Source organism: Anser brachyrhynchus (genome assembly GCF_964034855.1).
Source record: "Anser brachyrhynchus genome assembly, chromosome: 4".
In the NCBI taxonomy this organism is placed as follows: Eukaryota; Metazoa; Chordata; class Aves; order Anseriformes; family Anatidae; genus Anser; species Anser brachyrhynchus.
The window spans coordinates 4,042,485-4,068,289 of NC_137698.1; the positions used below are offsets into that span (position 1 = coordinate 4,042,485).

At 39.6% G+C, this 25,805-nt stretch overlaps 1 protein-coding gene across 3 annotated transcripts in view; it reads right to left on the bottom strand.

Moving 5' to 3' along the window:
• Positions 1–25,805, bottom strand: part of EGF (epidermal growth factor) — a 61,725-nt gene that overhangs the window by 16,688 nt on the left and 19,232 nt on the right. For 2 of the 3 annotated variants that reach the window (XM_080592117.1, XM_080592118.1), the window contains exons 7-19: positions 21,451–21,576; positions 20,563–20,685; positions 17,708–17,830; positions 16,367–16,492; positions 14,582–14,718; positions 12,562–12,710; positions 10,845–10,949; positions 9,041–9,264; positions 5,916–6,083; positions 4,997–5,146; positions 3,791–3,940; positions 3,090–3,206; positions 2,024–2,149 (exon numbers count right to left, since the gene is read on the bottom strand). In XM_080592117.1, coding sequence (XP_080448243.1) covers positions 2,024–2,149; positions 3,090–3,206; positions 3,791–3,940; positions 4,997–5,146; positions 5,916–6,083; positions 9,041–9,264; positions 10,845–10,949; positions 12,562–12,710; positions 14,582–14,718; positions 16,367–16,492; positions 17,708–17,830; positions 20,563–20,685; positions 21,451–21,576 — 1,824 coding nt within the window. The remainder of the gene's footprint in view (positions 1–2,023; positions 2,150–3,089; positions 3,207–3,790; positions 3,941–4,996; positions 5,147–5,915; positions 6,084–9,040; positions 9,265–10,844; positions 10,950–12,561; positions 12,711–14,581; positions 14,719–16,366; positions 16,493–17,707; positions 17,831–20,562; positions 20,686–21,450; positions 21,577–25,805) is intronic. The other variant, XM_080592119.1, reaches the window with a different exon arrangement.

The window sequence follows — 25,805 nt, forward strand, 5'->3', positions numbered from 1 at the left end:
TCAGAGCATGCTGCATTGCTGCAGAAGCTGTCTGTAGGGAGAGGGCAAGGAGAAGTCACCCCATAAAATGTAATGGGTACAGAAGAGTTGAAGAGAAGATTCACTTCTACTAGGTGCATTCTCCTGACTTTTCTAGTCCGAGCCTGCACCCTGGATGTGTACTAGAGTATGGTCAGTTGGCATTCTTGCATTAAGAGAGCAGGAGGGTTTGGGAGCGGGGAGCTGTACACCCCTGCACCACCCACCTGGTCCAGCCTAGATGAAAGCTTTAGACAGAAGGAAAAGGTCTAGAAACCTACAGGTTTGTTCCGTTTGTGCCAACACTTAAATGAAGTGAGCACCTGAATTACTATGAAGAGGTTTGTCTAATAATATCATAAGAAGAGTTTCCAGACTTTGCTCAGAGCCCGCGTTAGGCTCATATATGCCTGTCACCTGCATCCTGCTGCACACTCTCATGTCGTCTCCGCAACTTCTTGAGCACAGCCCACAGAGGCAGCTCCTGCACAGACCTGCCATCTCAATTTCTGTGAAATTCTCGCCTAAACTACTGGGACTCTTTCTACAGCAAACTGAATAGCATAGGATCCAGCTCAAAACAGCATGGAAAATTCAAAGCACTTTTAAAAGTAAAACCAGAGGAACAAAACTTTTGAAGTATATTCCAAAAAAAAATGATGAAACACAAGATGAGTTCATCCTGTGCCATCGCTGGATGTACCAATAAATTTCTAGACACTGTTCATGCAAGCAGGCATCTAAAACTGAAGTACAAAACCCCTCACACATCAGTTTTTTTTTTCTTATAGTACATTTCAACTCACCAAATGCAAAAGTAGTTTCAGTTTTGTTTACATCACAGCCAAATCTCATCATTCCTAAAATGCTGTTAAAACATATCTGACCATATCCTGGAGTTAAAGAAGATAATGGATTGGTTTTCCGTAATAGTGGTAGGTACCGCAATCATTCTAGCTGATCATCTATAAACCACAGTGAGAGCCCACAGCTGCCTGGGGACATGCCTTGTAGGTGGTTGGGACAGCAACAGGAGGTTTGTCACTTCTGTCTGCACTCCCAGACATCCCCAAAGACTTGTCTCTGACCTCTGGAGGCAGAACACTTCCTCAACCCCCCTGTCTTTGACACTTCCAACATTTTGCCCATAATAATATCGGACTTAATTTTTCAGTCATTCTTATCTGCATCGAAGAACCAAAGTCCAGTAAAGACTATGTAAGAATTGGGTCAAATTTAACAGGCTTTGAATTGGGCTATAAAGGAGAAAGAAAAAAGAAAAGGACAAAAGAGAAGTCAAGACTCTCATAAAGTTCTGAACATACTGTGCTACTCAAATATTGGAGGAAAAAAAAAAAAGATTGCTGTTCCTTCACATTTGCTGCTAAAATGGATTAAAAAATAAGAAACATAGGGAATGAACTGAAGACCTGGCATTAGAGCTGGATGGGAGAATCAGCAGGTCTAATTATTAACAAGACTCTAAATGTACTCAATCTGTAAGTGTCAACACTCTGAACCTCATGCCTATTAAACCAACCTGGAATTATTTGATGAGTATTATGACACACTCAATACCTGCTTTCGTTTATATTCATGGCAACGATTTCCAATAAAACTCTACTGGTTCACGTCCATTTCCCTCCTCCTCTTCACTCATCCTCTCTCTCCTGCTATAGCTACTAAAAAGAGGGCAAACATGGAGAGAAAGTATCCACTGACAAACAGAGGCTTGGAATATTGATCAGTTGCTGAGGTTGCCACACTTCAGACAGGAAGGAGAGGATCAAAAAGAAAGAAATGATAAATGTCAGCTGTCTGGGGGAGCCACTGTTAAGATCCCTGCCCTTACCAATATTTCAAAAAGAGACAGAACAGATCATCATGGACACAAGTCAGCTCCACGGCTTGATGCAGATCTAGCCCAAATCATGAGACGTGTTTCTTGTTCATTCCTCCTGCCCCAGCCTCCCAGAGGCAGCACGGCCCTCACACATTCCCATACCGTAGCAATGGAGCCCGTCTCCTGTGTAGCCCTCCAGGCATTTGCAGAAGTAGCCCCCTTCTGTATTGATACAGCCTGACACGTTTTGATTGCAGCCGTCCGTATTCGCAGCACACTCATCAATATCTGTGAGAAGGGACACATGAAACCATCAGACAAATCACTAAAAAGAAACAAAAGTTATTTTGTTTCTAAAAAAAAACCAACAACAACAAAAAACACTAGAACTAAAACCAAAAACAAACAAAAAACCCTAGAAGTACCCCCTGTTTGAAGGGAACTATCCTATTCAAAATTAGTCTTATATCCTTCTCATCTTAAGCCCTACTCAGAGACAAACTTCATATTGAGAAAGAACAGGAGTTAAAAAAAAAAGAAAAAGTACCACAGCTCACAGAAAATAAAATTTACACCAATTCCACCCTCCTTTTTTAACCCCCTTTCCATGACAACATAGACTCCTGTGAGTGTTCATGCTTAGCCACCGAAGGGTAAATTGTTCTGTTTCTCATGCGTTTCTTTCTTGGTCATTATGAGAGAACAAAACGTTTCCATTTACACCGTATGTAAATGTTATGTTAACAAAAAGTTATTTTAAAGACCACTCCAAGCAAAGGGCTGTCTGATTGTTAAAGTCTCTTCCAAGTGCTAGTAAAAAAAACAAATGCAGCTCTTTTAGATAATTATTACAGCAGAAGTACTGACTTTTAAAAGATTCCCTAGTACATACTTCTAAATTATATATCAACTATCAGGTCTATGGACTGAGCATTTATAATTAGACAATTTTTACAAATAAATACTTTATGCTTTTATTTCTATTATCCCATTATTGCTCATTAATATTAATAAGATTAATGCTTATGACTCAGGGGAAAATAAGCCATGTGATAATCAGGCATTTCATCTCACATGCTCTGCTCATCATCCCTTTCAAAACATGCAATCCTGTTGACCTTTCTGTGATGGCTCATGAAGCAGAGCTGCCAATGTGAAAAAAGATAGATTTTCTTTCTCTTCCCACTTTTACATTTTTCCTGAAGGTTTTATTTGTGTTTTTCATTACCATAGCATGATTTGCCCTTCCTGGTAAATCCTTTCAAACACTGGCACACAGCACCGTCTTCTAGCAAAACACAGTATGCATTGACATCGCATTCTAGTGCAGTGCAGTCATCTTGATCTATAGCACAAAGAAAAAAAATGTATTTGTACAGATCAAAGAAGATACTATATTAAAAAAAAAAATCAATAAGAAAAACAGAGCATAGGGTCTTAGTTTGAAGCATAGCTCTCCAGGGTTAATGATGACAAACCACTACAATCATCAGGGCTGTTGTCTTTGTCTGGATAGACAGAGTTGAAGTGTCATTTAGTATTGGGATTTCTGAATATTGTATGCAAAACCTATTGTACAATTTTATGAGTTAGTGTCATTGAACATATGTAGAATTCAAAGGATTTATTTTTTTGTTGTTGTTGTTTTTTCAGAGGAATTTAGTATACTTGTAAAGGAGAGACTTTCACATGTTTTTATAGAATAGAAATGTTTGATCTTTAGACCTGGATAATAATAACAAGTTTTGTTGACAAAGCAAAGCAACACAGGAACAAACAAACAAACAAACACAGTTCTACCTGGCGCAATTGCATAGACCAAAGTTGTTGTAAGAGTGTTAAAATGAATGCCATCAGTCTTGACATTGAGCCTTTCTTCCTTTAAGACCTATGATTTCTTTTTGAAGGAAGGAAATCATCAGACTCTACCTGATATCATGATTTCAGCCATCAACAAAATGTTGATTTTCTTCTTTTCCCCACTGTCAATATCCTTGAAAATTGCATTGCCTTGTGTGTTCTGGAGCAGGGTCTCTGGTGTTGGCACTGGCCCTGCCTCCTTGTGCACAGAGATACTTCCTGAAAAAGACAAGAAAAAGAAGGCACAGATTATTTAAATCTACTGAACAAACATTTTGATTTTCAAGGACTCTATGATCTACTTTCCATTAATCACAGTGGTTTCATTTTAAAATTAAAAAGTTTCCTCCCAGACTAGCCTGTTTCTGGCTTCAAATTATTCCTGAAAACGCCCACGGGTGGGTTTTCTCAAATGCAAAGGAAAAGGAAGGCAACTCATGTCAGCCCTGCAGGCATCTCTCTTGCTGATAGTGTCAAGGGAAAAATGAAATAGTCAGACTACATGGTATTGCCCCAGAACAACACCCCAGTACTTCTTACAGATTTGTTCTATTTGCTTCTTGTGAACACATTAAAGCATTCATGAAAAAGCATCTTAGATGCATTAGTCCCTCAGGAAGGAGTGGCATGTTCAGACAACAACCATCGGCTGTTGGCAACAGGAAGGAGAAAGAGGTGGACAGCAGAGGCAGAGCTGCCAGTTGTGAGCCCAGGGTTGTGGTTCAAAACACAGAAGTACAAAGACAGAGTTGGAAGGGGTGGTTCATTCCGACACATCTAAATAGGAACAGTGAAGCATTTTCCGCCCTCACACAAGCTTTATCACTTCATCAAATGCTCTACTCTTCTTCCTGTAGTATGTACATCCAAACAAACTCAAGTGACTATACACCTGAGCCATATCATGTCAATTAGCTTTCTGTTTTACTAGTGGAGCTTGTTAAGTTTCTTGTAAAAGCCAGACATTGTTCTAATTACGACATCCTAATCAAAGATATGGAAGCACTATCTATGCATGGGAAAATTATGTCACAGAGCTTGAACAATTCAGCCTCCTTGGGATGGTGAAAAAAAAAGGGGGGGGGGGGGGGGAAGTGGGTGGGAAAGAAAAAGAAGGTAAGCAGCAGTGTGAAACTAATGCCTATAAAGGAAAATACATAATATTTTAATTCTTCAGAGAAGCTCTCATTCATTTTGTAGAACAAGGTGAATACTTTTCAGTGTTATCTGCCAGTGTCCTTAAAGGGATCTTTGTCTGGAAGTGGAGGATTGTACCTGCTGTTGTGTTGGAAGCATCCAGTGCACGGCAGGTTTTTCCATTTTGAGTTTTCACAAATCCTGGATGGCACATGCAATGGGCAACTCCAAAATTGTTTTCACAGATCTGATCACAGCCTCCGTTCTGATAAAGGCAAGGATTTGTCCCTAGCACAGAAAAACAGGAAACTTAACAAGTGGATTCTTCAGTCAACAACTCCTCTTAACTGTGCACAGTCGGAGCATTTGGAAAAACAATAAGGACTGACAAAAACTTGAAGTTTTCTAGTTTATTTGTTTTTTGATTAAAAATAGATGTGTATAGTAAGGTATAAAAGTTATAACCTACCCTCTGTCAGGAAAGCAGATTTGCATACCCTTCATCTAATAAATGTATCACTTTTTTTAATTTCCTTATTGTCTCTCCTTTAATTTTTAGAGTCCTAGCATTCCCTGAAAGAACATTACAAGGACATAGGGAGCCCATGATTACCTTCTCTCTGTCATGGTCTATTGAATTACTTGATTTTTTTTCTGCTTACAGGGAGATTGTTCCCAACAGAAAATCAAATAATTTGGCCAAAATTAATGTATCTTACAAAAATTTTTTTTCTATGTCATTTGTTATTATCCATGCATGAGAGGCGTGCTAGTAAACTAGGATAAGTAGGAATTACAAGGCTGTGGTAGGCCTGTGGAAATTGGTCAGCGTATATTCTTGAGCGTGATTATAAATACACAAAATCTTTTTGTATTCCTGGACTTATGTCCAGGTGATGCTTTCAATGAATGCTGGCAGAACTACGTGAAGCCTTTAAAGAACCGCTTTCTAGAAAATTATTGTCTTCCCAAGGACAAAAGTACATCTATTCTATTGACATCAGTTAACAACAAGAGGAGGCTGGAAGGGAATGACTGCTTAATTTTTGCAGTATACCTGGTTTCGCCAAAGGATGAACTACAACCATTGATGAGGGTCTCAGCATGCTGCCTCGAAGACGTACCCTGTTTTGGCCGGTCTTCTTGTCCACTCTCATTAGTGATGGCCTAGCCCAGTCAGAAAACCAAAGGTGATCCTCAAACACTGCTACATCAAAGGGGCGGCCTACAAAGAAATAAGATTCTTCATTTCCACATCTGTAGAACACGCATAAGAAACCATGTAAACAAAATAAGTATCTACTTCTATCACAGTGGCTTCTCTACTTTGAAGTCTCACGGGGAGGAATAAGCATCCATGAATCAAGGACCACGGGCATTTGTTACTCATGCTCTTAGCAGAGGAGGCCGCAATACCTGCCTGGCTCAGGCCAGTCTCTAGACTGCTAGTGACCTCCAACCAAACCAAGCCCACAGTATGCTTCTATTTCAGACATAATTTCTTGAAGTAGCATTGGGGCTGTTCTTTCAGAAGTGGAGCTCCTCCCTCTTCTGCCAACAAGTGGCCCAGCTCAGAGCTGCTGAGGCACATGTCTCCACGGGCAGCTTTCAGGCAGCCAGTATGCCACTATGTCTTCTCTGCAAGTGCCAAGAGCACACGCAAGGGCAAGACAGAGGTCCACACGTACACATAAACATGCACGTTCACTAGCCAATTCATCACAGAGCAAAATTCAAGAGGGAAATTCATTTTCCTTACTTCAGCCCACTAGCAGCAGTAGGCTGTGACTTGTTAGCCACTGTCAGCTAGCTAACAGCAGCAACTGATACAAATTATAGGACGCAATAGGTCATCCAGGAAGCTTCTTTTCTCTTTTCATTAATTACTAAGGGAATCTAGACACCTGTTTAGACCCCAAGTTCAGAGTACAGCAGCTTTTCCTTGGTAACCCAATGTTATCTGTGCTAGAAATCTACAGATGTCTTTTAGATGTGATTTTATGCTTAGTGCTTTTATATTTGGATGTAGGTCTCAACTAGATGTTATTTAACCTCAGTAATGAATGTGAGACCCTAAGAGGTATTGGTTTTTAGAAAAAGAAAAAAAAAAAAAAACAGAGCTAATAAACAAAACAAATTAATTTGATAAATTAGAACCTTGGAGAAATGATATGTGTTGATATATTTTAAATACACCACAAATGAGCTAAAATACCACAATCCTACATAAGAAAAGTTCTAAGACATTATTTAAATGTTCTTAAGTATTAAGTTTAAGAGCATATTTTTATTCTGCTAGCATTTCACCACCTCCACTGAACTGTGCTTGGTTACTGGTCATGGTTCTTAGCTCTTCATTTCATTAAATTTGAGCAACTAGCCCAAGATCTACACATTGTCTCCATCCAAACATTCATTCACATTCAGAGGATCTATAGCTTGCACTACCAACAAAGAACACCCTGCTTTGACCAGGAATTCCTTAACCTCTCCACTTATAAATACATTAAGGATTAAAAATAGAAGTGCAATGCCATTAATGGTATAGCAGGAAGAGGAAAGTTAATAGTCACATGTAAGCAGAAGCCTTTCCAAAACAGTGCAAACCTGAGCCATTACATAAAGAAAAAGAATGGTTGTGTTGTTTAATGCCTTGGATGAGTGCTTACAAGCTGTTTTACTTACAGCTAAAAATGGGGTTAGGACAAGAACAGAACTAATCTTACTTATTTTACATGCAGTTATACTGAATGAATTCTCAGTACAGGGGCACTAGAGGGAGCTGGTGTAATAAGATTCGTGCTACAGCAGTGTGTGTATGAAGAGATGCTGCCTTCCCTTCTTCCACGGTAAAGCTGTCCAAGAACAGGAGCTGAATTCTGGTCTCACTAATAACTTTAGCATAACTTCAGGGTATCAAGTCTCACTCCCCTGCTGGTCTTCACTTCTCTTTCACTCCTTTCCATACAGGCATCGATGTCCTTTTCTCCCACCTCCACTCATCCATATATCACTGTCCAAAACCTACACCTTTCCCATACCCTGTGGTTCTCCAGCGCTCCTAGCTCTCCTTCTCTGTTCTCTCCCCATAAGACACTGCCCTATTCCTTGTGGAGAAACAAAGTGAAACATTCAGCAGGCTTCCACGTCCTCCTTCACAGGTCAGCTGCAAGGCAGAGTGTACACCAGAACACGTGCATCAGCGGAAGAGGAGTGTGTCAAGTCACTGCTCAGGGCTCTCGATGTCTTATGGACTGCAGAACACTGTTCCCTCCAAAATCTCACCCTGCACACCTCCAAACAAGTGAGGGGGCATCTGGCTCGGGAGATGAACACAGTCCTTCGCAGAGCAGAGCCTAGAACAGCATCAGCTTAACAGGAACTGTGAAGTCTCTACCATGCCAGTCATGGTATTGAGCCAAGAGTCCTCATTCTGCCCATGTTTTGTATGTACACCAACAAAACAAGTCTGGTCCCCAGAGAGATGTCAAACACAAAAAGGAATTAACCTCTCCAGAAGTTAATTTACCATGTATGAGATCCTTAAACACGTTTTACTTTAGACATGATACAACATCAGTTCCTCATTGCTAATACTTCTGTTCTCTTGCTCCAAAAAAACACAATTACGTGTCAAACAATAGCAATCTCAGCAATAACAACTACCAGCATATTGCATAAATCACTTTTCCATTCAATGCCTATTGTGTATTTAGAATCGTTCCAGTGTTCAGCACTGTGCAGATGCAGGTTCTTTGCTCAAGAACCTTAACGGCCAAGATTAATTCTCTTCCAGCTTACGTCAATATAACTCACTGGCTTAATAAACACAGCAAAACCTGAATTAAACTAGGCAGTCATGCATGGAACAAGCGAAACACGTTTTTAATTTTTTCCTTCTTTTTACTTCTCTGGTGAAGGCAGAGGAGATCTCTGTATAATGCAAAGTGGCTGATTTGTAAAAGCAGAGAGTGTTAGAAAGGTGTTCTTTTGCTAAAATGAATATGCAAAAGTCATCTGGGTGACAGAATGGAGAATAAAGTGATGCCATTAACCTTAGCACAGGGTTGCAAGGGACCTACAGCACAGCCAGTGATGGGTAATTCACGTGCAGAGTCATATTAGCACACACACAGGCATACCGACAAGAGCAGTAGGTAATTATCAACCTCAAAGCCTCACCTACATCATTCTGTGCAAGAATTCGACGATCAGAACCATCCAGATTTGCACTCTCAACCACCGACAGCTTAGCATCACACCAGTACAACTTGTTGGCTAAGTAGTCAAGAGTTATTCCACTGGGACTCACTAGCCCAGTGCTGGCTATAACTCGACGATCGCTGCCTTCTAATGAAGAGCTGTCAATCCGGGGATGGACCCCCATTTCAGTCCAGAATAATCTCCTTTAGAAAACAAAACACACACAAGAAGTCACTCATCCACTCCGCCGAGTTCTTTCAAAGCAGGAAGATCAGATCAGCACAATATAGGCCTGAGGCTTGGAAGAAAAGGTATGTGCTTCAAGCAAATATATTAGCTGCTGATCTTTTAAAACTTGCCATAAATTATGCAGAATCCCCACTATGTTCATCGGCACAAGGCCTTTGAAAAACAACTCCCACTTACACTTTCTAACAAGTCCTCATATAGGACTTGCGTTAGCCAGCTGTTTGGCTAAATGACAGCAACGCACAAACGCAACCCAAGTTACCCACCGCCTGTGGAAAGCAAACAACAGTCCTCAGGTTATTTTGTTTTTAAAAAATAAACCAGTAACAAGTCTCACCTCTTCTTTTAGTAAAATCCCAGTTCTCAGGGTCTCCCTCTAGAGTCCTCACTGTTACACAAGGAATGCTGAATCCCACTGAATGTTTTTCAAGGAACAGTGCAAGACAGTAGCTCAAATCATAGATAGCCAAAACCACAAATTGCTTTTGAATTTTGGACTCCAGCCTTCCAAGGCATTAGATGCCTTTGTCAGGTTTACAGGGACACCCACAGATTTGCTTAGGTTTATTTACATGAGTAATTTTGCTGTAGCCAATGCGGGGATCAGTATTCTTGATAGTCTTGTATCTGTCTCAGATTCCTCTTTAGTATGAACTTTACTGTTTTGGACATTGTTGCTCCTTTCGCCATTAACGCTCTAATAAAGGAGGTTTTAGTGATGTTTCCTTCTCTGTTTCCACTTGTAGACTTTCTTTCAAGCTGTACAAATTTTCTGCCTCTACTGACACTTTAAATAATCTCCCCGAACATACCCATTCTTAAATATTTCATGCAAAACATCTCTACCATGTTCCACCTCTACAGAAAATTTCCTTCAGATCTTTTATGTCCACAGTATAGCTAACAAAACACTCCTCTCAATTTGGTTTCATTCATCAGTACTTAGTAACACCAGAACATGTGCATCAAAAAAAAAAAAAACCAAACCTCACCAGAAGAGTTCTGAATCCCTTCAAAACCATCTTACTACAGTTATATAGATGGAAAGTTGTGGGACTTTGCCACTGATTAAGAATTTCATCAACAGTTCTGAACATTCAGGATTTCTGTGGTTATCTCAGCACTAGATAAGAAGGTATAAGGTGCATTTAAATCAGCACACCTCCACAACCATAGATTGTGGAGGAAACTGAAGCATGGCCAAAAAAATGTCTGTATCTTCTTCACACCGATACATATGGAAACTCAAAGTGATTTTCAATCAGGGTGACTTCAGCAGATTTTGCTTTTCTTTAGCTTAAACTGTATACAATATATTTAATGCTTCTGATATTTTTTTAAATCTATATGGGAAATCAACATGTCCCAGACCACAATAAAAAACTAGCAATAAAGCACTGCAGTTCATTTTACTCCACTGTCCGAACCTGAGGCTTAATGCATTTTTTGTCTGCCAAAAGGGCAAGGCTGGTGTGCCCATTTTGAAAAAACCTCCCTAAGTATTACACAATTAACCATGTTTATCACTCCTTACTTCACAAATGGGTGAATGGCAATCCCTCGGGGCTGGGAGATATCCTCCCAGATGATCATTTTTCTTTGCATTCCATTCAAATTGCTCTTTTCAATGCATGCCTTCCTGCAACACACAGAGCACTGTTAGGTCCTCCCTGCTATCTTTTTAATTACCTTCTCAGGAAGAATGTACTAAGTTTTTGCATTGCTTTAATTTAGCACAAAACTATAATAAATAATTTTGCAAAGACAGTAAGTAATCCTGCTGCTGTGGAGTGTCCAGTTGTTTTATCTACAAGTAATTCATGTTACAGCTTCATTATCTGGTCCAGGGCATGATGATAAAATACCTGCTATTCTACCGAGGACCTGAAGTTCTCCTTTTTTGGGCAAATAATGAGTTGGAAGTATGATCACTAATAGATTAATCTAAGCTTTAAAGGGAGTCAAGAAGAAAACCAGCTCCTAACTAAATAGCATTATCAAATGTGTAAAGAATTTTTGTTTTCAATAGCATTTTTCATTCAGAAATCTCCGGACAATTTACATAGCATATCTATTTTACAGGGAGGAATGAAGCAAAGGTCCTTATGATCACTCAGTCTAATCTACAGCAGTCAAATATAGAACCTGTGTTGCCTGTTCCCCAATCCAATTTTTTTTTCAGAAAACTGTAGATGCTCATTGCTAGAAAAGCCACCTTGCTGAATAAATATCAGCCTCTACCCTGAAAGCTAGCCTATAGCTTTCCATGTCAAGAAAATCCACATGAGGATGGAAGGAGAAATTTACATATATATATACATGCACACACACATTTTCAATATATGTGTAATATAAACAGGCAAACCCAGTGAGTGAAAAGGAAGCGGCAGATATAGATTCGTGGCTCCCTCCTTGGCTCTTGTCTTATGGAGATGAGCAGCACAATTTCCCATTTCACATTTATACGGGAGTATGACCATGCAGGCAAGTTTGTACCTAACAGCAAGGAAGTGGCCTAGCAGCATCTCTAACAGGGAGAGGGAAGGTGCTCGGGACTTTTAAAATCACGTTTTGTTAACTGATAAAATATGGGTTATACTGAAGCATCATGGCTGCTCTTCAAGGAGTCATCATTGCATGTCCTTATCTGACTCTGCCTTTTTATCAAAGGTGAATTTTGTTTCTCTCTCTCCACATGTAAGTTTAGGTACCGACTGAAACATGAAGTCATACCGTCTGTCAGTGGTCATTCCCCTTCAGTAAGAGAGAATTGACAAAGACTCTCCCTCAGCTTTAAGGGGCATGAGTTTGGCTGTAAACAATGTTGACTTCTGCCCAAGATGTACTCAGTGCCATAATACTGTAGTATATATATAAATGTACCTATATATATATATATACACACACTCAGACACACAGTGTGTATGTCTGAGTGTATACATACATTCACATGCATCTGCACATACATATATGTATATATGCAGTACATGCTTTAGATTCCTTGCAGCTGAGTCTAAACTCTTGCTCCTTGGAAAGATGAAGATAAAAATACAATGGCAGACAAAGTGAACTTCCAGCATTTTAGTTTTAGAGAGCCTTCCAACTGTATACACTGGAGATTACAGTTATCCAGTCAGAATGTGAAGCATTACTGAATTTAGAGTGATATCTCAGCTATTCCTGTATCACCAGTCATTTATTCCAAATATTTTATGGCATGCTTTGACATAAATGCACAGTGGAGCTTGTACCCTCTGTCTGTCCAATACAATTTACGGTTAATCCAGTCAACAGCAAGGCCTTCGGGTATATCTACAGCTTCATGAATAACTTTTTCACGATTTGAGCCATCCAGATTAGCTCGTTCTATCCACTTCAAGGCAGTGTGGGCAAAGTAAATCTGTGAAGAAATAACAGATGAGGTATGATTAGTTCCCAAAGCACTTTCTGCTTTATTTTCCTTGTCTCATATTTCCTCTTCTGAAAGAACTTTTTCATCTTGGAAGTTCCCTGAACAGCTTATTCACGGAAAGCTGCATGGGTAACCTGTGATCCCTGAACAAATAAAGGGCATATATCCTTCAGCCAGGATGACTTCTACAGGCTGCTTGTGCTTAGCTGTAAATCCTGGCTGCCCTACATACAGTCCCTTAAATATCCTATGGTTTTGTTGCAGTGAGCAGCTACCTCACATGAAGAACCACTGAGAAAGCAAAAGCAGGAGCAGGCAAAAGGAAGCATGTTATCATTTCACTGCCTGCTCATTTGAAAAAGGGGAGTCAGAGGAGGGAGTAGTACTGTATGTGTGTTAGGGAGATGGAAGGGGAAAGGGAGTCATACAGTGTGCTTCTGTTTTGTCTCTTTCAGGCGGCGTATATCTGCATTTCTTACCAGGTGTTGATTCTGTAAGGCTCCAACAATTCCAGAAGAGGCTTCTCAGGTTTGGGTTAAAATAAAAGATTTCTACTGGGGGGGAACTAGTTTCACATTTTCCAATGAGGAAAAAGTAAATTTGTCCTGCATTTGACATCCAGAGGGTTCCAAACACTGTACAGCAGAACCATATACAAAACCATGCTGAGGCTTTCTTTGCAAATAGTAACAAGCAAAGAGAAAACATGAGGCCAAAGGAAGTAGAAGAGAAGTCTCTTGCCTTAAACCAGCTAATTCAACTACCATGGGAGCAACAGAGCTTTGCAGAGCAAGCTTACCTTGCACCTCGACCCTGCACTGCCAGGACAGGACTGCTGGATTCCTGCTGGCTCAGTGTGCATCCCCTCACCTCCGCACTGCAGACCTCACAGGGCAACAAATGTGCACTTCCCCTGCCACCGCAGTGTTTTTTTTTCACGTTCGGTACAGTGCAGAACAACTGCGAGCTCCTCAGCAGGGCCCTGTTTCAGAGGCAGGTGGCCGTGTTCCAGCAGAGCCTGAAATGATCCTCCTGTAACGCGGATCTGGTAACGCTCCCGTTTGCTTAGCTGTGTCCACCCAGGCCTTGAGACATTTCCAGCAGCTTAACTGAGCTCCTCATTGCCTTTCACTTTACCATCCGGTACCGTTTTTTATCACTTTTACAGTGTAAATGAACCTCACTATTGGAAAAAATGACTATCATCTGCCACAGAAGGTTTAGCAAAGTTTAGCTCAGCTGTTCTTCCAAACTCTGCAGGCAGAGTGCAGGGCACTGGGAGGTGGCCACACATCCAAAGAGCTCTTTCTGCAGAGAAGACTCCTCTTTCCAACAGGAATATCTTGTAATATGAGGAATACATATCATAAGAACAATAAACCCAGCAAGTGTTCAGCAGTTTTGTTCAGTAGTGTTGGGACATAAGGATCTAATTCTTGTTATGATTACTTCTAGGTTTAGCAGAGATTGTGGCAAGGAGCTGCACAGAACAAAATGCACTGCTGTTTTTACAGCTACCCCGTGGAAAAACAAACAGTATATTTCCAGGAAACAGTACTGAAATCCTAAGGCAGAAAACAATCAATCACACAAAATTTAAGTCATGCAGGAATTTAGAAATCCTAATTTCCTGTGAATTAGCCATGTCAACGTACAAAGCACATTAAATTAGTAAGCAAAGGATGAAACTCTTCAACTAGTGTTTGGCATCCTGTACCAGCAGTGCTCCTGCACAGGCGAAAGAGCAACACGCAGCACGTGTAATCTGGATCACTGACAGCAGAAAGGTTAAGGCATATGAAAGCCCAATCCATTTGTCCTTGCAACACTTCAAAATCCTCTCATTTTTAATACCTTACCTTATTTTCCACTGGGTCAGAATCCAGAGCTAAGACTACTCCCATCTGCCAGTCAAGTAAACTTGTGTAATCCGTTCCATCAAAACTGATCCGGCGGATATCTTGGCCGTTTGCAAACAGCAGGAACGGCCTGGGGCCTGTTGGTGAAAATTTGCACATACATTAGTTTCACCAGGTTCAAAGTCATCTCTGTTCTGCATCGCTACACAGGATGCTCTGAGTGGGAGTGACAGCTACTGCATACAGTCTGTTACTCCACGTTCTTTTTGCTGCTTTAATAATATAATCGGCAATGTCTTAATTACTGAAGAAGGAAAATTCTGGGTGCTACTTTTTTGTTTGTTTCTTTCCTATTTCATGTTTTTTTCTGTTCTGTATAATCATGAACATTTTTTCAGAACAAATTAATTTCATCCTCATTTAACTATAGTAAATACCGGAGGCAAACCCCAAGTGAGCAATGGAAGCTTTGACTCTGTGAAACTGTAAATAACCACGCAAACCAAGATGTTATTTATGTAACAAAGAAACAAAAAGATTTAAAAACCTGAAAGTAAAATTCAGACTTTAAGCCATCTTCCCATCTCCAATGCCAGATAAATGTCTTAAGCATATAACAGAGAAGGACAAAATGAATTTGGTAGTATTTTATATTATTGTATTAGATTTATCACCTTTGGATCCTAGATTTAAATCTCACACAGATCTGAGATAACCTCATGCATCACTTTAATTTGTTAATTTGGCAGTCTAAAACTATTTCCCAAGAGAACATTATTTCTGTTCTTATAACTAAGCTAAAGGCAAGCTTGGGATTAATTGTACCCGGTACAAATGTAACGTAAGTGTCCTCGACTCAAAAAGCTAGCATTGTAAGCAGGTAACAGTAGAAGACAAAATGGGGAACAGAAGTAAGAAGAAATGCCCTATACCCTTGCCTTATATCCTGCTTGCCTCTGACAAAGATAAATAAGTGTACAGGCTTTCAGGACAAACGTCTTGCCCAAGATCATCCTCAAAATTTGTGATAAAGGCAGTCTCTGTCTGCGCTGCATGGCACGCTCAGGGAATTAGCATCAAGACAGCCATCCCTTTGCATTTCACAACATCACCATAAATGCAAGAACACTCATCTATTGTCTATGAGAAGCCTTTTTGCATTAAAAACAAGAAAATTGCTGTCTCCCAACAAATAAAGTTTTTCTCCTATTGCTAAAGCTGATCACAAGCTTCTCTTTCATCCTCTCTCCCCTGCAATTGCATATATCTTGGTGCTCACCGGGGTCTGACCTTATCTCAGAAGGAACTGATGGATCTGGAATTCAGACATGGATGTTAAATACTTGGTTTTTCTGGGGTCAATGGGAGAGAAATATCCTTGTAGGGAAGGTACTTCAACAGCCTATTCCCTGCCCTGTTCTCCAGATGTAGACACTTCAACCCCAGCTTTTTGTCACTGGGCAGAAATTACACCCACACTTATCCGAATGCACAACCACCTGACTACTGCAGATACACCACTGCTGTACAGGGGCCCAAAGCGAAATGCAGAAGCTGGATAACAGACAGAATCTCTTGTGAGGGGGATTGAGTTGTATACTTATGGTGTTTGTTCTAACACATTTCTAAAACAGGTTATTTTTCCAAACAAAAATACTTCCCAAGTTTCACAAAGTAACCTAGAACTCGTACAAAAATGCATCCTGGTTACGCTACCCACTTTGAAAGCCTCTGAAATGTTTTTGCTTTTATGGCAGTAACATATAGGCATATCAAGATACTGACCTATAGCAGTGCAGTGCTTTCTGTCTCCCTGAAGCTTATATCCAGGAAAGCAAGCACACTCCCAGGAGGACGGGCTTAAAGAAGAACATATCTGACTACAGCCACCATTATCTGGAGATGTGCAACCTTAAACAGAGCATTTGAAAATTTTAACTTTGCCATCCTAAGAAAAAAATACAACAAAATCATAAGTATAAGCAAGAAAATGATTCACTCTGGTTAGGATTTCTACAGTGTAAAGCCTCTCAGTGACCAAGAGATTTCCTGAAAGGCCTCATGTTGAAAGCAGAAGTCTAGTGACATGAAAGCAAATTAATTTCAGCTTCTTCCAGAGCCTTTACAGAAAATTCATAACAAAAGTTGGGAATGCAGGGAGAGTGGAATATATGACCAGGGCTTCCATGTGTTGATTATCCCAGATAACTCTTTGTCCCATGGAAATCTCATCCAAAGTAAAACAAAAATTCTATCAGAGACTACACTCCATGCAAAGCAGCAGCTAGTCAATGCTATTCTTCCCCAGAAGTTAATTAGGATAGGATGTTGAACTGATGAAATACAATGGCTTTCTGATACAACAAGCCAAGATTTCATACGAAATGAAATCATTCTTCCTTCCTGGGGCTGTGCAGTGCCAACCTGAGCTTACGCAGTGGAGCGTCCCCAGTGAAACAGCAACACTGACTGAATCCACATATACAGTGCAGTCCAAAGCATGTATGGGTTGTAAAAGGGGAAGAGGATTTGTCAAGGCATAAGGCTGGCATTAATGGAGCTGTCGTGATCCACAGACTGAAGAAATACAACCGAAAATCTACAGCTTCCTGAATTTGGAAAGCTTGCTGGAATGTGGAATGACAGTTAAGTAGGTGGAGCAGCTCCAAATACTCTGGCTGCAAAAATTCGATTTGTGGGTAATTACATGAAATGGGTGCAAGTTAGAGTGAGTCAGATCCTGGGTTTCGTGATGTTGATAAAGTCGTCTTCAGCTTATACCCAAGCCCTAATTTTGTACCATCTGTCCTATGATTCCTCTCAAATATAAATTGCAGATTTTTCCTGCAACAAACATCTGGGAGATGCCTTGGTCTGTGCTGACTACAAAAGAATTTGGCTTGTAAATATTGGATGTTGTTGCTAAGAAACATCTATTAAAAATGAAGATGAATATTGCACATCTCAGCACTTAAAGAGCCTGACATTCCATTGCCTCCTATCTTGTACAATCATTTACAGCTGTGCAAAATGAGTATAAAATGCCACCATTTACTTCTGGCTCTCAGTGTCAAGAACAAACAGAGTTTGGCAATCACTACAGCTAGAAAAATGTTAAATACTTACCCGTGCATGTTTTGCCATCCACTTTGAGTATAGATCCTTCAGGACAAAAGCAAACAGGCCCTTTAGATGTCTGAAGGCAACCATGGCTACATTCAGTGTCATTACTTATACAGGAAATTAGCTCTGAAGCAATGTAAAGAGGGGGAAAAATCATAAATGAGAGGAAACATTTTTACTACTCCTCACCAAAAAAAATTTAAAATATTTCTTAACATTTTCATGTATACAAGAAAGAGAGAAAGAGAGAGAGAAAGAGAGAAAGAGAGAGAGAGAGAGAGAGAGAAAGAGAAAGAAAGAAAGAAAGAAAAAGAAAAAAGGAGGAAAAGGAAAGTGATAGCAGAGAGAACAACAGTTCTGTTTTGTTTTTTTTTTTTTCTTCTGGGTTTTTGTTTCTTTGCTGTTTTTTTGTTTGTTTGTTTGTTTTTTTGATGGTATTTTTTTCCTCCCTTTTTTGTCCACCCTCTCTTAATTACAGCAAAGGAAAAATCTGAAATTGTTGCTGGGTCATGAAGTCATTATAATGGTCAGCTTTAAATTTTCCAAATTTTTAGGAAGGAGTGTTATCAAAATAGAAATAATTTACAAAACTTTTATTTTTTACATTTCATCCAAAATGGATCAGGCTTCAAAAATCATGAGGAAGGTAGACTTAAAGAATAAGTGCTAAATGGAAAGACAATAAGGAAAAACTACTTCCCTACTTCTCCCAAGGTGACTGAATTAAAAGCAATGAAAATAGGAGATGAACCTTCCAGAAATACAACCATGTTCCTTAGTGGTAATTTTTGAGGCTATAGGGGCAAAACCATCCAAGCACCTAGCAAGAGTTTCCTTTTACTTTCTATTATAATAGTTGTAGTGCCAACAATTTTTTTAAGATTTATTATTATTGTTATTTTATTTCTCTTCTATGCAGTTCTACAGGATATCCTCATTTCACCTTCTGCCCTGCAGTGCTGCATCTCGTTGTGCCCCCTCCAGAACCATATGGCAGCACCCCCTGGCAGACTGGAATTAACACAGGTTTCCCACGGCTCCTTTTTTGAATCAGCTGCATACACCAGCTTAAACGGTTTGTAGCTGTTGCCTTCTCCCAGGCAGCTGCACTCTGGACCTGGTTGCTCTAATGCTTTAAACACAGTGAAGGGGGTGAAGAAACTGATCTCATGGACTGTTTGTTTCTTTCTGACCAGAGCTTGTGGCTTTGGATGAAAAGCTTCGTACAGGACTTGGAAGACTAAGCATCAAAACGTCTGGTCAGCACGTGGACTTCTCACTTTGCATCTCTCTCTTTCTCAAGGTATGTTGATGGTGACATATCTGCCTTGTGCTGCAGTAGTTATGGAGTTATACTGCCCATGCTGCATCCCTAGCCTGTGTTAGAAAGACATTATTTTCTATCTAATTTGAGGCACCCAAAATGTAGGCATATGGTTCATCTAGTCGCCCAGAGTAGGACTAAGTTGCACAGTGTCTACGTGTTGTTTTGGACACAGAGGGATATCCCACCACCCGACAGCCTCTGGCTGCAGGTCTCCTGTAGGTCCTTGTCACATCTGGCTGCCTTGTGCAGCTGTCTCCCACACCCTGGATACCCATGCTTAGGCCACTAAATCCTGCTCCTGGATCCTCCTTAACGGAGCAAGAGAAGTGCCTGCTTGAGGTTTCAGACAAAAATTGATGAAGGAACAAAACTTTTCACCTCTGACTCTTACTATGACTAAAACATGGTCCTTGAAGCTTGCTCAAACATAGATCTTTGTTATTTCCTTCGAACTGTGTTCTCTGCATTTTGTTTTTCCACATTTGTCCAGGTTTAGACAGCCTCCTAGTTTATAACCACTTATGTTATATGGATAATTCTCTCAAGTATATTTTCGATACACATTTTAATTGATAAAAGAAAAAAAAAATACATTCCCAAAGTACAGCAGCCACCCAGAATAAACAATGTGATGTGTCTTGCTCACTGTAAACTTGCTTATGCATTTAATTTTATTGATTTCATGCACATTAGCAAAGTTATCAACCCTGACCTGACAAGAAAAAAGACGGTGCTGTAAGGTGCTCATTCAGAGACTACGCAAATCATTATGCAGGTTAGACAGTGAGCCAAATTCAGAGACTGCATTTAAAATGATGTAATTGCTTATGCACCTGTACTGTGCCACAGAGCTGAATCTGAGCAGAGAGGTCTCTCTAGGCTGGGGTTTAAGGCCCATAAGATACCTACTTACAAGTGCATTCATACCATAATCAGATTTTTCATTACTTGTATGTGACTAATCAAATTATCATCCTTTATCAGCATCTCCAAATGGTCTACTGTCCAGTTATCCCTAATGACTCTCGATGATCAAGAAAATGACAGTCTGTGTTCTTTGCCCCACTTATCGTATTTCAATATTATACCAGCATAAGTTGTGCTGCTCGCTTTTGCTGCTGAAGAAAAGCCAGTGCACAAGCCATGCTACTGTACAGACAAACCTTGACAGAGTGCAAGATCCCCAGAGGTGAGGGTGCTAGCTGGCAAACAACTCCCCAAACACCATTAAACCTAGGCCTGTAATTCAACATGAGGACTGCATGCAGGCATCTAGAACCAGACACACAGATGCATTAAACCTGACTCCTTTTTGCTCCCCAAGAGGCTCATACTTGATTACTTATGGGTGACTTACACTTCCTTAAACTTGCCATCTGTCTTTGGTTCACTTGGTTTAAGCTGATCCTACTTACATAATAAGGGATTGGAAGGGAGCAATGCAACACATAAAACTGGCAGAGGTTTTGGTGTTATATGAGAACCATCTCCAATATCATACTGGAGATGGTTTTGCATCACTGCTACTTACCGTGACATGTTTTCCTATCAGGCAGCAGAACAAAACCTCTTGGGCAGGTGCAGTAATAGGAACCGGGGATGTTCACACAGCCCAAAGTACAGCCATGATTCCAGAAGCCACACTCATTGATATCTGAGAAAAGAAACATGCTGTGTCAGAATAAGGTCATCGACCAGCATCAGGGAATTGGATTAATGAAGCAAACTAGCAGTCTTCCAGACTGTTTTGCCCATTCATTTTATAAAATATATTGGTCCTAGTAAATGCCAAAAAAAAATCAAGTTTGCAGACCTCATTCAAATAAGCTTCAAAAACCTTCTAAGTAACCTATTCACTACGTATGAGTCCAGCATAGGTAGCCAGAAGCAAAGTATGCCATCCCATAGAGAATCTGGTGCCAGTTAAATCCTGTGTGCACACCAAAAATTCACATTAGACACTTTATTCAGACAGTAATTTTTTTTTTATTATTATTATTTTTAAAAAAAGGCTCCAACGTGACTTAAGTAAAATTCTCAAAACACAGAAGTGGATTAGAAGCTTCCTTTCGGAAAACAATACTGGCTAATTTCCTGAGAAAAATCCTGAAGTGGATGGGTGGATGGCTGTTTTAAATGCTATAAACTCATAATTTTCATGTCTTTGCATCTTTTCAAATCTGGTTCTGTAGTGAAAAAAGATGCTTCTAAAAGTTGTAACTTAACTATAATAATAATATTAAATTTTGATTAAAGCAATCCAGATTAAAACATTTACACCCATTAAAAATTTACACCAACTGGAATTTTTAAGACCTCTCAGTGTTTCATATTGCTCAATATAAGAATAAATGAAGTAAAAGAACAGAAGAAAATTTTTGTCTGATGGAATAAAGCTGACAGTAGATCCATATATTACCTTCACAATACTGCTTATTTCGACTTAAAACAAAGCCACTAGAACATTTACACCGATGGGTCCTCGAGTCTGGCCTGCAAGTTCTTCTTCTGCACTTTTCTTTTGTTATATCACAGATTCCTCTTTCTGGAAGAACAAACTTAATGTAAATGTAAATGTAAATGTAAATAAAATGGAGTTCTTACCACGTCAATCTTCTGCTCAAGGAGGAACTACTTTGATCAAAGATGCAGTGACATGTCCTCTCCTTCTCAACAGCTATTTGCTCAACCTGAGGAACTTATTATTATTAGAAAACAATCTCTATTAATCTTGATTGGTAAAATCAGGCCAAAAAGTCACTATAAAATTAAAGTACTTGTAGGAATAAGAGTAGGTTTTTATGAATGGTCATTTCTAGCTCCACATCAGCACAGGCAGATCTGGAAAGAGCCTTGGAGCAGGGGATGGCTTGGTTTGGGTGAGTAACTCTAGTGGCTACGAAAGGGAAAAACCTGTGTAGCAGGCTTCATATGCAGCCAGTTATGAACAATATTGTGTGCTATCAGGCTCTGTAAATCACTCAGAAAGAAGAGACAGGACACACAAAAAATGAGGGAAGAAAGAAATAGTCTGGAAATTAGGACAAAGCAGTGCTTAGGTCTTACATTACTTAAAAAAAAAAAAAACAAGCAAACAACAACAAAAAAAAAAACAACAAGCAAACAATAAAAAAGCCTGGACAGATGACAATGACCATATTTTTCTTTTTAAAATTATTAGTACAGCCTAGAGAATCTTTGTACTGAAATGGATCCTGGGTTCCTGACTATTAGAAATGCACACATTATAAATCTTGTAGTCAGATTTAAATCTCAAAATGTTTTTGATGCCCTAAAAGGTTATGTACAAAGTTTCTTCAGAGGAAGCAGAAAAGAGCACTCAATAGGTTTTCAGAAGCCTTCCTGCTTTTCTTGCTTCATAGAATAAGGCAAACAGGTACACCTTCCATGGGAAGGACTGGGAGAGCCACGTGTCTCTGCTTGGCTGTCTTTCACAGCTGGTGCTTTCATAGATATGCAACACTCACAGTCTTTATTTTTGTATCACAAACTATTATTTTTGTTTTAATCTTCCTAATCTTCTTCTGGGGTTGCTTGCCCCTTTTCCAAGCTAAGAATAGATGAACTGTTGTTACTGCACGTGGGTATGCAGCCACCCACCCACAACTCTGTATTTGCCCTGTGTTGTTTGTGTAGCAGAGGAAATCATAGGCTCATACAGGCAGGGAAGACACTTGTATGCAAACAAATTTCTTGCACTATTTCCACTTTACCCTCTAAATTCCAAGAGATGGAAAGCAGCATAATATATGAGTTCAGTGTTTAGTCTTCTGCTAGCCGCAGAGGAGAAAATGCTGGCCGTTTGTTGGAATGACAGACCACATCTATAGAAGAGTGAAATAATTTCCTAGATGTAATTTTCAGACAATTTCAGCTTGGCAGAAAGCATCAGCATTGGACTTATTTAGATGAAGCCGATTGACTTTTCTCTAAAAAGATTGAATGAAAAATAATGAATGGATGATTAGATGGATATTATCTATGTCGTTAAGCATGTTAGGCTATCAGAGACTTGAATTTTATGTAGTTTTAGCTTCACTTCTCTTTTTGTAGAACCAGTTTTGAATCTATGTTACTGGACCCTTAATCTTTGTCCCTGTTGTAGTCAAATCAAGCATATACCATGGTGGGGTGTCTGACTTTCCAATACAGAACTCATTACAGAGGTAGCAGTGCAAGTACATGCAATTTCAAAACAATACGAATGAGCAACAAGATCATCTCATGCTTATCACCAGTATGTTTTCTTGTTCCTTACTTGTACCATTATTGGTCTAATGAGACCTAATAAACCTGGATGTTACAATGGAAATACCATAGCAAACAATTTTGCAGTCTAGGAAATCTCAGAAAGATATTCTTTAACACAATAATTTTAGACCTCAATATTGCCAAAGCAATATGTCAGAAAAAGAAGAAAAAAAAAAAAAAAGAAGGAAAGGGGAAGGGAAAAAGAAGAAAGAAACTATCACATCTCAAAACTAGAAGTGAATAGTGACTAAGTTATTGATCAAAGCTTTAAGATGATCTTTTCTGGAAGAACAGCCACTATGAAACGTATTTTCTCCACCACCACCCACTCCATCACCTTTTTTAAATGGAAATGGGTGTTTTCAAATGATAGTCTGATACCAGTATCTCACACTGGAAAGAAACACAAGGTAATTCCTTATGTTAAAAAAATTAAATAATATAATTATCCTGAGTGTTCTGAATATCATTTCCTCTTAATTTTAACCTGTCAGAGAAGACTTAAGAAAAAATATCTAGAGGCAGCCTTTTAGATTGTAAGGTAATTTAGGTGTCTTATGAGCCATTAATAAAAGTGAGAAGAGTATTCCAGCAGCCATTTATAAATACACGTGCTGACTTCAAATCTAGGGTTAGTTATTGAAGAGGCTTGAGGTAAATTGGAGGCCATCTTCCAGCTACTGCCATACCAAAGTTGTATGGGGTTATAGAAAACCCGTAGGAGAATTAATGCTCTTCTGTCTATTTATTGGTCCTGATCAATTCAGGAAAGCCTTTTGAGAGAGAAAAGGAAGAGGGAACATAAGGAATTTAAGTAGTAAAGTAAATAATCCAAACTCCTGTCAAAAATCAAGTCCTGTCAGTTGAGCTCTTCTTGTCAGTTCCCTTTTTATCTGAAGGAACTCACTTTTTATCTGTTTTAAAGAAGATCTGATAATTCACAGCTGACACTACAGTGAAACATACACTTTCTTAGCTTGTACAGAGCATCCAGTTAGTCAAGGTATGCTTTTATCTTCGAGTTTCTCTGTTGTAAGATCAGCTATAAATCTCATTTGTACTCCAGGCTCATTAGTCCTTCTTTTATCCCAGTTCTTGCACTGGATAAGCCAAGCAATGTACATGCAAAGTCCAAAAGGTTCATCTGGATTCAGCCCGTTAAGCTTCTTTCTACTCCATCACTTCCCAGACATTTTTACAAGAAGGTATTTGGAATAAAAAAGAACTATTGCTGAAAACAATTACTGTCGTACTTTGTAAGACATGTTAGAAATATAGGGCTAAATAATGCAAGGCATTTAAAAACACTAGTAATTAAATTATTAAAGGAAAGTGGGGAACACCTCTTTCCAGTGGAAAGAGAAACACTGGAAAGCAGCACGTTCTGGAGGAAGGAGGGGAGTTAATCTTCTGGGAGAGGAATAAAAGCTAAGTGCCCGTAGTCAAAGTGCAACACGATGCATACTCTTATGGAGAACTTATCTCTCTTATGGAGAACATATGAAACATGATCCTGAGGTTCAGGAGACTGCTGTCATGAACTACCTTTCTTGGTCACTATTTCTCCCTCTCCATCTTCCTGTAATTGTAAATATGGTGACAGACAACACCCAAGGGGGTTTCCTGAGACTACGCAGGGCCTTCCAAATCTCTTTGCAACCACCCTAAGCCTTGTGTGGGCATGTCACCATGCGCACCCTTTCCTAGTTTCTCTGTGTGAGAGCACCAAGTGTGTAAGTTGAAGAAAGTGCTTTAGTTTGAAAAGATGACTGTTTTCCTCCAAGGAAACACAGAATAGGTATTGTCTCTGAATGAAGGCTCCCTGCGTTTACACACATAAGTTTGATTTCCAAGAGCACTTTTTATTCTTCGTGTCAACAGATCTTTGCACTGCAAACAAAGCATTTGAAAGTGAAAGTTCCCTTAAAGATTTGATTTTCCCACTCAGACCAAACTTGAGGAAGGAGATACAGCATAGTATCATATAAAGCTGTCAGCTGGCATGAAGAAAGATGAAGCCGAATACAGTAGAAAGGTGAAGATGAATACAGTAGGTATTTAAAAATTGTTCAAGCAAGACATACACAGTTTCATTTTTGCTCATACAAACACACACTGCTTTCTTCTAATGTTTTTATACCACCTCTACCTCTGGCAACCCAAGACTCTTCACTTCGGAGTTCTGCAATCATTGCTTGACACTCCCAGATGCCTGCCTTCTGTTTGCTCAATTCTTCACGTCAAAGCAAAACTGGTGACAAAGGCTGTTCGATTAAATCAATAATACTCTACATCTGCTTTCCAGAGAACAGAGAACAAGACATTATTTTCCCTGGGCACCTCCCGCTTCCTACTGCCTCAGCAGGAATACTCAGGCAGGGTAAGCGATCCATAGCCAACTACTTTCACCTCCTGATCCCACGGTGAAATGCAGTGACATGGACACCTCACAGTGTAGGCTGCAACCGATAGTAATTAAAGACACCTAAGGCTCTCATTTGA